This window comes from Gouania willdenowi, chromosome 15 (assembly GCF_900634775.1).
Source record: "Gouania willdenowi chromosome 15, fGouWil2.1, whole genome shotgun sequence".
NCBI lineage: Eukaryota > Metazoa > Chordata > Actinopteri > Blenniiformes > Gobiesocidae > Gouania > Gouania willdenowi.
This window is the reverse complement of record NC_041058.1, coordinates 35,387,249-35,403,044: the sequence shown is the minus strand read 5'-3', so window position 1 is coordinate 35,403,044 and position 15,796 is coordinate 35,387,249. Positions and strand designations below refer to the sequence as shown.

The following is a 15,796-nucleotide window of genomic DNA, read 5'->3' as shown; positions in this document are numbered from 1 at the left end:
TTTTACTTGTGTGTTTGTTTTGCATTTTCCAAACAGCTCAAGTTTGGGTCTGTTTAAACTGAATGAAGAAAAACATGGTTTAATTTATTCAAATCAAACCATTTGAATAAATGTTTTTGGTTTATTTCTACTGTAACCACCTCCAAAATCTGCTGCGAATCTTCCCCATCACAGAAAATATTAGAGTCATCTGCAAATAACGCACATTCTAAGAGGTTTGACACTCTACATTTATCATTAATGTACAAAATGAATAACTTTGGACCTAAATCCGACTCCACAAGTTATATTTAAGCATGTTGATTTATTGCACACACTGATGCCTGGTACTTATGTAGCTTCTCTTCTCTGAGCACAACCCCTCTGATTCTATAGTTTTCCAGTTTTTGGATGAACAAATGATGATCAATTGTGTCGAATGCTTTTTTCAAATCCATAAATACACCTACTGCAACTTTCTGATGTTCTATGGAACTGTCTTCAATTAACTCCATCAATGCCATTTTCAAATCTCACAAGAAAACTTACTGTAATCTTATTGTATATTTCTGTTACAAGGCATATTTAAGTAAATGTTAAGTACTTTTTCAGTATGCTGAGGTCAGCGAGGAGGTGCTTTTACCTGTCTTTTAGAACATTTGGAGCTTTTAATAATTGGCAGTGATTTACAATGTACTGCATGTTTTAATGTTCTAATACTAAAATAATATTTAAATAAAGACAATCAACTGTTTTGACATTTATTGGAAAAATGTCCAATAAATGTAGGCCGCTGGAGTAGCGTAGCCTCGTACCAGCAGTGTTTATTTTTTTTATTTTTATTTATTCAGTTTATTTCCGACATGGTTACATTCACTTTTTTTTTTTTTTTTTTTTTTTTTTTGTGTCCGTTAGCGGAGGCGATGTAAGCGGTGTGATCAGAAGCAGGAGCGGGGCGAGCAACCAAGCTAAAAGCTAATCCTCAGAGAACGCCACTTCCTTCTATCCTGTGTTCTAATGTCTGTTCCCTGGAGAACAACCTGGACTTCCTGAAGCTGGATTTAAATGTACGACAAGCGATGAGGGCGATGGTGTTTGCATATACACCAATAACAACTGGTGCAACAACGATGAGCTAGTCTCATGTCACTGCTCTCCTGATGTAGAACAAACTGACTATAAAATACAGACATTATCCCTGATCTGTTATAACTTCTTGCAGTCTATAAAACTCCACATGTTTTTCACGTTCTGACCAATTAGTACAGCCAAAAACAAGGCAGTAGTTCACCATTTCCTCTCAAAAGTCGGGATTTGCTCATTTGTGTGCCGTTTGTAAACCGGCTGCATACCTCCAAAATGGCGACTTCCGGGTTGATGACGCGCCGTGAAAACTCTATATTGAACAGAAGCAATTTAAAAATGTTTTTTTCTGGCTTCAGACATGTTAGGGTCAATTACATTTTCTAATTACAATTACTTCCTCAATTATTCAGTGCTGGACTAGGGGTTAAGGAAGCAGGCTTCTAATTGGAGGGTCACCGGTTCAAATCTCACCTTGGCCATCACTATGGGACCCTCCAGGGACTCCGGCTTCTTCCCACAATCCAACTACATGACTGTTAGGTTGATTGCAGTCTCTAAATTACACATAGGAGTGAATGTCTGTGTGTGTGTTTGTCTGACGGAGTGTTGTCTCGTGATGGACTGGCACACCGTCCAGGGTGTACCCCCGCCAATCGCCCAGTGTGAGCCAGAGATAGGCACTGGCAGACCCCCACAACCATGAAAATGGATGGATAGAATTACGCAACATAATTAATTAATTGCTGAATTTTTTTAATCTCTTGACAGCACTATTTTGGAGCTATGTTGGCATTTTTTGGGTTAGGTAGGGTAACAAACGACACTTAATGACAGCCTTTGTGACACCTTATTCATGCTAATGACAGGTGTTTATCTCATAATAATGACAGTGTCATGTGTACAACTTCAACTAAAGTGTTACTGTATCTTTTCATTGAGTTCAAAATAGATGAAAATGTTTATTTTATGTGATGTTTTGCTCATAATATACAGTAGTTCTCAAACTCTTCCCAATATGTATTGCAATATGAGCATCATAAATAAATAAATTCCATCTATTTTAAAAGTGGTGCATGACGTAGGTTTTTAACGTCATCAACTTTGTGCAACCTACCTTCATTCAGCCGGTGCTGCCTTTGTCCCGCCCCCTATGTGTGTTTGACAGCTGATTCAAACTAACCCTGTCATTTATGACTTTTGTAATATTTATAAAAGCACTAATTAAAGTAAATCTTTAGATAGGATGAGCACACATGTCTCCTACAGGTGATACAGGCCGGAAACCTCGTGCTAAGCGGAGCGTCAATCAAAGAGTAGTCATGTTCGGTTGAGGTGCAGAGCTGGTCCACGTCAGTGTGTTTACCGGGAGCAGACTGACAGCTGCTCCAGGCCTAGTTTCACCTCTTCTATGGAGCTTTTCTGACCACACACTGAGGCTGCTGGACTGCTCGGGATTTATTCACACACAGGAGACTGCGGACATACTTTCATTCTGTTATTTAAAGAATTGGACAGATCTCAAGCGTTCTACTTCACTGTTGGCCGGCTAGCCTGCTAGCTTGTCAAGCAGGCTAGCATTAGCTTCAGTAGGACTCCATCTTTGAAGTAACGTCCATCTACAGGTAAGACTGTCCTTTTTACTGTACCACAACACTGTTTAATGCTTTTCTTAAAGCTGTGTGCTTGAGGTTTAAAGAGGTTTTTAACATGTCATTGGAGGTGGTAGACGCTAAAGACACGTCTACGTGAAGCTAGCTCAATCTGTGGCTAGCCTAACTTGTTTGGATGAAATCTAATAACTAGTCATTGATTACATAATTACTTAGACAGCTTTTATTAAAGTGGAAGATGTTTCCGTTTAGTAAAAACAGAGAATAGCCCGTTTTTACTGAACCTGCTAACTTAGCTAGCATTCTCTAGTCAATGCAATGAGCAGCATCTTATTTGTCCTCTAGCATTAGTTTATTTGTTACAGAATAATAGTCAAATGTGTGCCGTGCTGTTGAGTGGTTGCACAGTATAGATCTGGAATGTCAAACTCGAGGCCCGTGGGCTAAATCCGGTCCTTCAGAGCGTCCCAATCGGCCCACAGGAGGAAGTAAAAATGACAGAGAAAAATGATTAATTTTGTAATTATTAGGGCTGTAACGAGTCGTTTTAACAATGATTCGAATCTAATCATGATTTGTTGTTGTCGATTCATAGATGTTTTTGGTTAATTTAGAATGATTTGATCCCAAGCGAGTCAGTGTCTTAAAATGGATTCAGTAACTTATTATCCAAAATAATAATGTGTCCAGTGTGAGTAAAATAAATCTCTGATACTGGACAGTATACGTGAGCTTTACTAGATTCCTGTTGTTTATTTTAAGGGAATCGTCTATAAATTATTGATGGACATAAACAAAGTAAACAACATTTAATATAAAATATATTCACATTTTATTTGAATAAAGTCAAATTAACACTTCAGTTTGAATTAACAGGAAGTTAACTTTTCTGCTCTCATTTTCAATACTCAATATGTTTTCAATAAAAACACATTATGTTTACCTGACTCTTCCGATTGTTTTTATTCATCAAAATAATACAATATTACAGGGTTCTCGCAATGCTCTTCAGCGTAGGGCCCCCCGATACGGCAATTCTAATCCTCTACAGAGTGATGTTGGCCCTATGGGGCTTTTTCACCAGTGTGTGTGTGTGTGGGGGGTGGGGTGGGGTGTGGGGGGCTAGCGGTGTCCATAACAGTCCCAATATTACTGCGGGTCCCACATAATATCTCATTTAAATTTGAAAAGTTCGTCTTTGTATCAAATGTTATTTTTTGTCCCCACCATGTGTGTGAGTATTTATGAGTAAAGAACCGATACCAAACATGAGTTACTCTATAACTACATTCATCATGTAGATTGATCGTAGGAATATAAATCGATTCATCGATCTAATGATGAATCGTTACACCCTTAGTAACAGTAATTCACGTACAAAACACAACAAAAAACTCAAAACAACTGAAATCACACAAAACTAAATGCACAAACCAACAAATTAGAGTTGTCACGATACCAAAATGAGTAGCCACAATACTATACCAGACAAAGTATCACGGTTCCGCGTAATATCGCGATACTGAAGCCTTTTTTTATTGTTGTCTTTATGAACTGCAATGTATTTGTATAAGTTAGAAATACAGATAATTACTTATAGTGTTCTTTGGTACATGATAAGAGTACATGAACAAAAGCATATAATCAATTAAAAAAACTAATAAATGAATTAAGTTTCCTTTGCACATCAATTTATGTTTAACTAATATAAATAATCAACTTAGAATAACAAATTCATTGTCTTTAAAAAAAATTTAAAAAAACATTTGACAACATAATAAACCATAGAGGATAAAATACAATAAACAGGAACTGATTCCCTGAGGAAACTATATTTGTATGTGTTTTCTGGGTGACGTCACTGGTGTTTTATGAAATTGGATATAATCCCTCCTTTGTATGTATGTAATTTGTAAATATTGTTTTGTACATTGTAAATATCACTGTAAATAAAAAAGATACAATAAAAAATTTTAAAAAAGATCACAAGGTTGAACACTGATTCAGGAAAAGTATCTGTTCTCTTTTTATTGGATCTAAGTCTGCATTTGACACTGTAGATCATACAATTTTGTTGCACAGATTGTAAACATGGGTTGGACTAAATGTTAAAGTAATGCAATGGTATAAGTTCTACTTGGAGGATCAAAGTTATTTTGTAAGCATTGTAAACTTTGAATCTGACAGATTACCAATGTCCTGTGGGGTTCCTCAGGGATCTGTTTTTGGACCTCTTCTGTTTAACCTTTATATGCTTCCTTTAGGACACATTTTACACAACTGTAAGGTTGATTATCAGAGCTACGCAGATGACACACAACTATATCTATCACTGAACCCAGATGACTATGGTCCCATTGAGGTGTTGTGTGACTACTTAGAAAAAGTAAACTGATGGATGAGTGAAAACTTCCTTCAACTAAACCATGACAAGATGGAGGTGATTGTCTTTGGTAACAAGGAAAAGAGGACTGCTGTCAGCAAGTATCTGAGTCTGGATCTTTAAAAGATAAAGACCAAGTCAAAAACCTTGGTGTTCTGATTGACTCAGATCTGACATTCAGCATCAGATCAAATCTATCACAAAAACATCTTCTACCACCTAAAGAACATCTCCAGAGTGAAAGGTTTAATGACTCAGAAAGATCAGGAGAAACTGGTCCATGCTTTTATCTCCAGCAGACTGGACTATTGTAATGGTCTTCATCAAACATCTACAGCTGGTTCAGAACGCTGCAGCTCAGGTCTGAACCAGAACAAAGAGGTCAGAACACATTACACTGGCTCCCAGTCAGCCTCAGAGGAGACTGTAAAGTTCTGCTGCTGGTTATAAATGTGTGAATGGGTTTGGTCCAGAATACATCAGTGAGATGTTAGTCAGGTATGAACCCAGCAGGTCTCTCAGATCTATGGACACAGGTCAGATAGTGGAGCCCAGAGCTCACAGTAACCATGGTGATGCTGTGTTTAGTTGTTATGCTGCAAAGAAGTGGAACAAACTGCAGCAGACTGAAGTCAGCATCACATGTGAACATTTTTAAATCAAAGTTAAAGGAACTTTTTTTCTCTACTGCATATGATTGAGAGAGATTTATGGTCATGTTGATGATGTCATGTGTTTGTTGATGATTTTAACTGATTTTACTGATGATTTTAAATGTTCTTATTGATTTTAAGCTGTTGAATGTTTTATCATCTAAAGCACATTGAGTTGCCTTGTGTTTGAAATGTGCTATACAAATACATTTTGCTTTGCCTTTGTGACTGTAAGCCGTGCACTCGACCAGGCGAGACGGAAGTTTAGCTTGTTTGTTTCGAAGCAAGTTTCTGTCGAAGCGGAGCTGTCTTCAGTTCCTTCATGCTGGCAGAAACACACGAACAGCCAATCAGCTAACAGATGGGCGGACCCAGCGTGCGGAAACAGCCTATCATATCCCCGTACGTCACCAGTAAACAGCCAATCACTACGCAGCTGTGGAGTTCGGTTGCAGTAGTTGACATGTTGGTGTTTCAAGTAAGTAGCATGCTGTGAGCATAGACTGTGCAGTGAGAAGCCGGGATTTGAGTAGAGGCAGCCGCGATGTAGCGAAAACTGGCACCGGTAGTATCGTAGTACCGTTGTGTAGAATTTCTAGTATAGTATGAACCGTTATAATTTGGTACCGTGGGTGTCATGGCTATCGTGCAACTATACAACAAACATACACAACATTTCTCAAAGAAACAACAAAAATATACAAAAACGACAGAAAATATGCAAAACGTCAACAAAAACACAAACTCTTTAATTTTTCCTGTGTTAATGCTCTGATTGGTCATTATTCTAATAATGATATGAACGTTGATTTTGTGGCCCTCTGATCTGATAATCATGTTTGTGGCCCTGCTTTGGCAACACTTGAACAGTAATTTTTACTTCACATTTTATAAATTAAGGCCAGTACACAGTACAAAGTCTACTATACAGTCAGGACATCTGATATCATATGCCTGATAGTAGAATAATAGCGTAGTTGCCACAGTCTTTGCACTGCAGGGCTCACAGTTGAGTTTCCTAATGCTTGCATCACATGATAGAAATAACTTTTAATGTAAAATTGTCAAAAGAACTGTTGATTCTTTCTAAATACTGCAAATTTTCCTCAAATTGTTCCGCAAGTTTTTCACAAAATGAAGGAAATGTGAATGAAGTTTCCGCAGGGACTGATATCTGTCCTATAATTTATATGTGGAAGTACAAACTAGAGAACAATAATGTTGAAATTACTCCTTTTCTCACTTTTTACCTGTAGCCCACTACAGATGAACTTGGTCTGTATTTGGTCCCTATATGTACTAAAATGAGTTGACACCACTGGTATAGATGCAAAGGGCTTCCGATTTTCAGTTGTTTTAAATGTATTAAATACCATTTCAGGTTTTCAACATTTCCGTGTCGTTTAAACTTTTGTGTTTCCTCATCTTTCGCTGTTCAGATATTTTACTGGATATTAAACTTCCTGAAATCATAACAAACACAATAAATAGTGTTAATATTAAGATTGTAGCAATTCATCCATTAGATCGAATAATAGATTTACAGTATATTCCTATGATTTAACTACATTGATTTATGCTCGGCTAGTTGTCCTTCCTGATGACATTAATCGATCTAAAATGGTTTTAAAAGGTAATCGATTGACTGGATACAAGTAAACAACTGATATGGTTTAATCACAGCAGACTTTATATGGATTTGTTTTAAAGCACTTTTAATAATAGACGTTACTGTGTATGACGTCATGGCCACGCCCCCAGCAGACAACTAAACATGTGATGGAGGAGAAATGGATGGAACCACCTTTGGGTCCAGTGTGTGAAACACTTTGTCTTTATCACAGACGGAGATATTCTAAAGCTGTGGTTCACTGTGTCCACCATCCACCACCATGTAGCGTTAGCTCGTTAGCATTAGCTCTGTAGCAGCCTCCCTTATGATAACCATGAACCACTGCTCCTTTAACCTCAACACATCATTGTTGATATGAATATTTAATTATTTTGATGTATAAAAAACAATCAGGAGAGTCAGGTAAACCAAATATGTGTTTATTGAAAATGTATTGATAATTAGATTTGAATAGACCTTTATTGATTCACCAGAGGGGAAATTCACATGTAGCAACCATAGAATAGCACAAAGTAAGAACAAAATAAATACCAATGTAGGATAATAGTGTGAAAAAAAACGATTGTGGGACAGACATCAATTTAAAAAAAAATATTAAATGAAATAAAATAGATACAAATGAGTAAAATAAACAAAACAAAAAACACAACAATTTATTGAGTTAAACAGCAGTTTTGAAAATGAAACGTTCTTTGTTGAATAGGTGAAGGCAATGATGAATCTAGGTAGAGTTACTTATGCTTGGGAGGTCCTCCACTAATAAATACTCATGCACTGTAAGAAATAACATTTGATTCAAAAGACTGATTCTAAGATACGCTTTTCAAATTTAAATGAGATATGTGGGACCAGCAGTAATATTGGGACTGTTTTGGACACGCCCCCCAACTCATTATATTTTGAGATTGTGAAGCACACTGTTTATATTGGACGGGTTACAAAGCAGAGGAGGCACACAGTAGCGCTTTAATTGGGTCTAAAAGAATAAGACCTGACCCAGTCTGAGCCCGACAGAACACGGCCCAAACCCATCGTCACTTTAAGCCTGAACCTGTTTCAACATCCGTGAGCGCGCTTTTAGAATGATCTGAACGTTTTGAGTTCTAAACATGACTAGCAGCTTCATGTGTTGCTACACGCCACGTGAGTCTGATGTATGTGTTTCTGGGTTATGCAGATTAAAAAGCGTTACGACACGGACACACCTGGAAGTCCAAGTGTGCAACAATTATTACGACGGTACCAAAGGAAAAAACAACAGAAAGTGCCCCCTACGCTGTGTTTCAAGCAGAAACATCACACCGTAAGGGATCATCACACCATAGGGGGCCCGTACGCTTAACAGCGCTGGTGAGAATCCTGGTTTACATAAACAGGAAGGTTTCACTGAAATCACACGAGATTATGTCGAGAGGGCAACGTTAGCCACACTGCTAACCCTCAACCACTCATTTAAAGGGTGGATCATGTAGCCTACTGGTCCTCCTAATTGTCAATCATTCTAATGTAAGGCCATCATATGCGCTCGTCCCCAGCTAGTTTTGGCTTGCTGCGCATTAGGGATGGGCGATACGGACTAAAAAAAATGATCCCGATAATTTCTGGTATTTATCACGATCACTATTAATAAATAAAACAATTCCCAACTTAAAGTGTAAACAGGTTCCTTACAAACAAATACTGTACATCAACAATAGACACATTAAAAAAGGCTACAATAACTGCTGACTCAGAGTTCATGAGCTGATATTTTATGGAATATATTAGTGCATTTGGATCACTATTAGTGTTATTGTATGTAATTCATTTATTTCCTCACTTCAAATGAAATTATTTTCTATGAAAAAAAAAGCACATGAAAAGCACAAATAACTCCATTAGTGTTTTTACTGCTGCTGTGAACACGTGAAATATAATTAAACATTTCACAAGTTTGGACGGATTAATAGTGACATTAGTATTTATGCTAACATTTATTTCACACAACGTGTGACAGGTTTAGCCTTTACTCTTCCATAGTAAAGTGTTAAATCTGACCATAAACAAATCGATGGCTCTCTGTGGCTTTATGACAGTAAGACATGTTTTTATTTGGTCTATTATTCCTTATAAGGAGTGGTTAGCGTTAGCTCTTAGCCCAGTGTGTCGATGGGTTAGCTTAGAATAGTTAGCTTTAGTTGAGTTTCCAGTTCATAATTGTTGCTGCGGGTTCATCTCTGTCATCGTGTTTGTGGAACTTTGGGTGGACATGACGAAGGAACTTGAATCAGTTCACTTTGTTGGATGGTTATCTGGTCTTAACCAAGTAGCGGTCCATGATGTATCGCAGCTCGGCAGCTTCAGGTGACGAGCACCGCAGTGTGTGTGTGTGTGTGTGTGTGTGGGTGTGGGTGTGTAGGTGGGTGGGTGGGGCTAAATTAAAGCGGTTAACTTCTTGAATAAGCGTATACATTCTGTGTGAGCTCATCCTTTAGTAACCCCGTAAATTGATCATTTAAACCTTAAAAGCGGCGCTGTCTATGATTCGACCGGAAAAGAAGTGATCAGCCGTCTCTCTCCCCTGTCAGCGGCAGACACACACACTGTTCCCTGGTCATCACGTCACTGAAGTAATGGAGTGACCGAAAAGCACCACTATGTTCAAGTGACTCATCATAGACGGTTGAAGCGACTGCAGTCTCTACAGTCGCGTTCGGTGTGAACACAAGTGTTTATGTGTCTCGTGAGCTATGGTTTCAGCCATTTATTGAAGCTCGTTGTTCTCACCGGGTAAGTAAGCTTGTATGAGCGATGCCGACACCAACTTGTAAACAGAGCTTTGCACGAGGAAAACTGGGCTCGTGCACGCTCTCTCGCACTCGTTTAATAGGCGTTCCCTCTTGGAAGCAGGTAGAGTGTTGCGTTTCTTTTCCAAACTTCGGAAAAATCCTCCTCTATATCTTTAAGTTGGAAAAATCACATAGAAATGTGTGATATGATCCTAAAACTTAGAACTCGGGATGAACCGAAATTAAGATTTGTGACCGAAGCCAAATAAAATATAAACGCTTGGTCGAATAATACGGAATATCAAATGCGGTTGTTAAGTTTTTTTACTATTATTTTTAATAGTGCATAAATAGCCGAGAATACATTTTAGACATAGCAGCAGCAGCCGCCCAGGCTTCCAACTTTTACGCGGTGATGGACAACGGATAGCGGGAAGCAGAAATGAGAGCGTCTGGCTGTGTTTGTGTGCGGAAATGAGGAGCTCCTGCTGCAGCAACGCGCATACACTTTTCTGACTCTAAATCACTACACTTTGATTGTGTCATTGCGTCACACGCTAACATTCGACTTGCTTTAAACTCACTAAACTGGAGGCCGACGGTTGCTCTTTTTGCAATATTTGGCCGAATATTCGGTGCATCCCTACTTAGAACCATTGATATCAGACTGAGATCCAATATCAATATTAGACATCCTTAAATAATTCTACTATAACCTTTGTGCTTTTTAAGATGATGACATTCTGAATGAAAAATGAAAGAATGAATGGAAACGTGCACCTCTGGTGATCAGGGCTAATGTGAAGATGTTGAAATATAATTTTTTAAATCATGTGTGACAATCAAGCAACACATTACTTACTTCAGGTGTTTGATGTGAAGTCACAGTTGTACTACAGCCATGTTAGAGCACAGCTGACTGTGGTTTACAGGCCTGTAGATAGGTAGGTAGTGCATGTCCATAGACAGGCTGAGCAGGACATCATTGATTCATATCTGAGCTGTGAGTTCAATCAGCTGAAAGCATAGTGCCGTGCCCTCACTTATCCTGCCTTCATCCACATAATCTTTTCCAATGGCTAGCTGCTTAGCCTGAAATTGAAGCAGAGTGACCTCAGCCATCCAATCTCTAAACTCACAAGTCTTCCTCAAAGTAACAGTGTTTTCACTCAGGACTTTTCTAACTCCAGGAAAGGGGTTAATCCAACCTCTTTGAATCACACAACTTGTCAAATATGAGCAGCGAGTCATTTTTACTCTGTTTGCTGATCTATATTGGTTTGAGATTATAACAAGTCACATTCGTTTCTCTTTTTATTTTTCTATGGTTCTGATGTCTACAGTGACATATGGAAAATAAGTAACTGAGTGAGCAACAGTACTTCATTGATTGATGTTAATGCTAGCTAGGGATGCACCGAAATGAAAATTTGTGGACGAAGCCGAATAAAATATAAACGCTTGACTGAATACCAAATATCAAATGCGGTTGTTAAATTTTTCACTATTTTTTTTAATAGTGCATAAATAGCATAAAATACATTTTTAGACATGTTTTTTAAAGAAAGTAAATGTTTATAGAATATTCTGACATTTTTTAAATATTCCAGTAGCCTTTGCTTTTCAAAAAATGCACAACAAAGTTTTTCATTTATTTTAGCCCTTCAAATAAAACAAAACATGTATTCCAAGAAAAAACAACTAAAGTGCATTAAAGGGGAGGTATTATGAAAAAATGACTTTCTAATGTTTATCTACAGTGATAAACATCCTTTAGCCTCATTCAGAGGAACAAAGTGTAAAAAGTTCTGTTTCCTCCCTCCATTGTTATTACATATTTTGTAAAAACTCAACTTTAAACGGGACAGTTGGATTTTTCCCACGTTGGCAGGTGACGTCACCTAACACGCCTCCAAGAATGTGAGCTAAAACATCACTGCTGTTTAATATAGAATATATATTAGACTTTATTACCATATATGTAAATACAAACTGCACTACTGGATGCCCAAACTGCACTACTTTTTCCGCTCCCAATTGTGTTGGGAGTCACTGCTTGGAGCCACGGCCGTTGTTCACACACATCAGCTGTTAGCACTCCATGCTAATGCTACGCCAGCCTATGCAGAGATACCCGATGTAGTGTGAGGAGGAAACGATGGGGATGTTTACGGATTCGTGGCTGACAGCACTAACAACGGGCTCAGTTGTGGAATTGAATGGTTTCCAACTTTTACGCTGTGACTGATGACGGAGAACGGTAAGGAGAGAGCATGGCTGTGTTTGTGTGCGGAAAGGAGGAGCTGCTGCTCCTGCTCTGGTTCTGCAGCAACGCGCACACACGTTTCTGACTCTAAACCACTGCATGTTGTTTGATTGCGTCACACGCTACTATCCGGCCTTGCTTTTAACTCACTAAACCGAAGGCTGAATGTTGCCTTTTTTTGCAGTATTAGAATCTATTCAGTGGCCGAATATTCGGTCCATCCCTAATGTTAGGCGATATTTGTAGCATCAACTATATTCAGTTATAATGCTTCAAATTGTAAGGGATTAATGTGACGGTATTTTACAAACCAGGAATTCACAGATTGATCCAATATTTAAGGTTTTTAAGTATTTAATAGTAAAAATGTCTATTTTTCTCTCATAAGATGTAAAGCTGTCCTGTGTATAAAAACAAACATGGGTTTCTTTCTGTTTCAGGTTTACCCATTTTTGTGTCACGTTACACTTTACTGTTTTGTTTCCGTTTCATCTTTTCCTGTTTAGATACTTTACTGGATAATAAACTTCCTGAAATCACTGCTGCAGGGATTAAAAACAATAAGAGCATTATGCTTAATTTAGCGAGATTGTTTAAACCAGCGTAGAGGGCTTTTCTGTTGTTTTTTCCTTTTTCAATCGGTACCGTTGTAATAATGGTTGTAATAATGATTGCACACTTGGACACAAAAGGGATTGAGCCATAATAAGGCTGGAACAAAGATTCAATTTTGATTCATTGATTCATTGATTACAAAAAATTTAAATGTATTTTATTTTCATTATACACGTGTTTTATTTGCAAAATAAAACAAACTTCCACGATTTTGGATACCTACAATGAATAAAGCTTGGCACACACTGATTATTAATACTAACTTTGAGTTGTTTAATCCACACGCATACAAACTACTCCCCTCTGCCCTGCACCTCTCAAAGCTCAAGCTAGCCTAGCTGTCAGGCTAACATGAGGACAGTATTTGCTAATGGTCTTGAAACATGGCAGGAGAAACACTTAATAAACAAGGCAAGTCTCATTCTCTGATATGGGGACACTGGTTTTTGATGATGAAAACATAGAGCGAAGACACATCAAGTGCAACAAGTGTTTTGTGCAAAAGTGATATTTGATTTTAGTGTTTGAAGTCTTTTATTCATGTTTAAAGAATTTATTCTACATTGTTTTGTACAAAAATCAAGAACTTTTTAGTTTAGGAATAATTGGGATTTCAATTATGACTGAAATAGTTGTGATTGTTATTTTTTCTATAATCGAGCCGCCCTACCACTGGGTTTAGTCTCTGCCTCCAGTTCTAGGGAGCCTCTGTCTTGCAGAGCTGGCTGTTAGTACAAAGAGTGATTTAATAGAAATGTTGTGTAGTAAATTATCCTCTGTGATGTGAGCTTTCTCATGATGAAAATTCCACTGTCATAATCCCACTGTTTTTAAACTGTCACTCCTTTTCACCTACAAACCGTACCTTAGGATGTTGAACCAAACATCTACTACTTCTCTGAAGGTATTGAATGAATGTCTGCTCCTTCCACCATACGTGACCTTCTTGTTTTTCTTTTTTGTGCTTCAGTCACGTCGACAGCATGGTGGATAAGAACATCTATATCGTTCAGGGGGAAATCAGCACCGTTGTTGGAGCCATAAAGAGAAACTCCAGATGGAACACCCACACTCCTCTGGTAAGTTACACACTTTCCCCTGTTTTGGTTACATTGCTGTAACGTTAAAAAAAATTGTCCAGCCTATGATTGTCTGTTTCAGAGTTTATTTAGACATTTCCATTTCATTTTCATTTCATCATCTTTCCCTAATCAAACATTTTTACAGGTTATTAAACTTCCTGAAATCTTGGCAAACATGTTTAATACGGTTAATTAATCTAACTTTTGTTCATAATTTTATATTTCTATGCTGCAGCAGTCCGGCAAAAGCACACACTGAAATCACGCCAGATTTTTTGCTAAAATTGACTTTCTGCTTTTAGCTACACATGCTAAAGCTAACATTAGCCCACCTGTTTCACAGTAATTAATATTGAGTGTGTGATATTTTCCTTAAACCTGTGGGTGAGGGTTTAGTCCCTGTATTAGAGATATTTACATTTCAGAAGATGAAGTCCATCACATCGCCTTATATTAGGGTTAGGGTTATGGTCAGCTTTTGGGCTAGAATTGACATTTTCATTTGAAAAAAATCTGTGTAAATGTGATAGTTTTCCAAGACATTTGTGTGAGAATATATTCATTCAGATTGCAATGTCCTTTTTTTCTCCCCAGAATAGCTACAGTGGGGCAGAAAAGTATTTCGTCAGCCACCAACTGTGCAAGTTCTCCCACTTAAATAGATGAGAGGCCTGTAATTTTCAGCATAGGTAAACCTCAACTATGAGAGACAAAATAAGAAAAAAAATTCAGAAAATCACGTTGAAGGACTTTTAAGGAGTTATTTGCAAATTATGGTGGAAAGTATGTATTTGGTCAATAACAAAAGGTCATCTCAATACTTTGTCATTGCCAACAAAGGGTACATTGCAAAGGTCAAACGTTTTCTGTAAGTCCTCACAAGGTTTTCACACACTGTTGCTGGTATTTTGGCCCATTCCTCCATGCAGATCTCCTCTAGAGCAGTGATTTTTTTGGGCTGTCGCTGGGCAACTCCCTCCAAAGATTTTCTATGGGGTTGAGAGCTGGAGACTACTTGCTAGGCCACTCCAGGACCTTGAAATGCTTCTTATGAAGCCACTCCTTCATTGCCTGGACGTTATGTTTGGGATCATTGTCGTGCAGAAAGACCCAGCCATGTTTCATCTTCAATGCCCTTGCTGATGAAAGGCGGTTTTCACTCAAAATCTCATGATACATGACCCCATTCATTCTTTCCTTTAAATGGATCAGTCGTCCTGGTCCCATTGCAGAAAAACAGCCCCAAAGCATGATGTTACCCCCCATGCTTTACAGTAGGTATGGTGTTCTCCTCCAAACATGACGAGTTGAGTTTTTACCAAAAGGTTTTATTTTGTTTCACCTGACCATATGACATTCACCCAATCCTCTTCCAAAAGCTCTCTAGCAAACTTCAGATGGGCATAGTGGAGTTTGGAGTGTGTTTGAGGTTGTGGACAGGCAAGGCAAGGCAAGGCAAATTTATTTGTATGGCACATTTCATACACAAGGCAACTCAATGTGCTTTATATGATAAAACATTCAACAGCTTAAAATCAATAAGAACATTTAAAATCATCAGTAAAATCAATTAAAATCATCAGCAAACACATTACATCAACAACATGACCACAAATCTCTCTCTCAATCATACGCAGTAGAGAAAAAAAGTGCCTTTAACTTTGATTTAAAAATGTTAACATTAGATGCTGACTTCAGCTCTGCTACAGTTTGTTACACTT

The 15,796-nt window shown here is 38.0% G+C and overlaps 1 protein-coding gene across 2 annotated transcripts in view; it reads left to right on the top strand.

Annotated features, from left to right (window-relative positions):
* Nucleotides 1-2,419: 2,419 nt before the first annotated feature.
* The window catches only part of gbf1 (golgi brefeldin A resistant guanine nucleotide exchange factor 1), a 164,048-nt gene continuing 150,671 nt past the window's right edge, over nt 2,420-15,796 (top strand). For both annotated transcript variants that reach the window (XM_028467807.1, XM_028467806.1), the window contains exons 1-2: nt 2,420-2,687; nt 13,964-14,072. In XM_028467807.1, the coding sequence (XP_028323608.1) occupies nt 13,977-14,072 (96 nt within the window). In that variant the 5' untranslated portion in view covers nt 2,420-2,687; nt 13,964-13,976. The remainder of the gene's footprint in view (nt 2,688-13,963; nt 14,073-15,796) is intronic.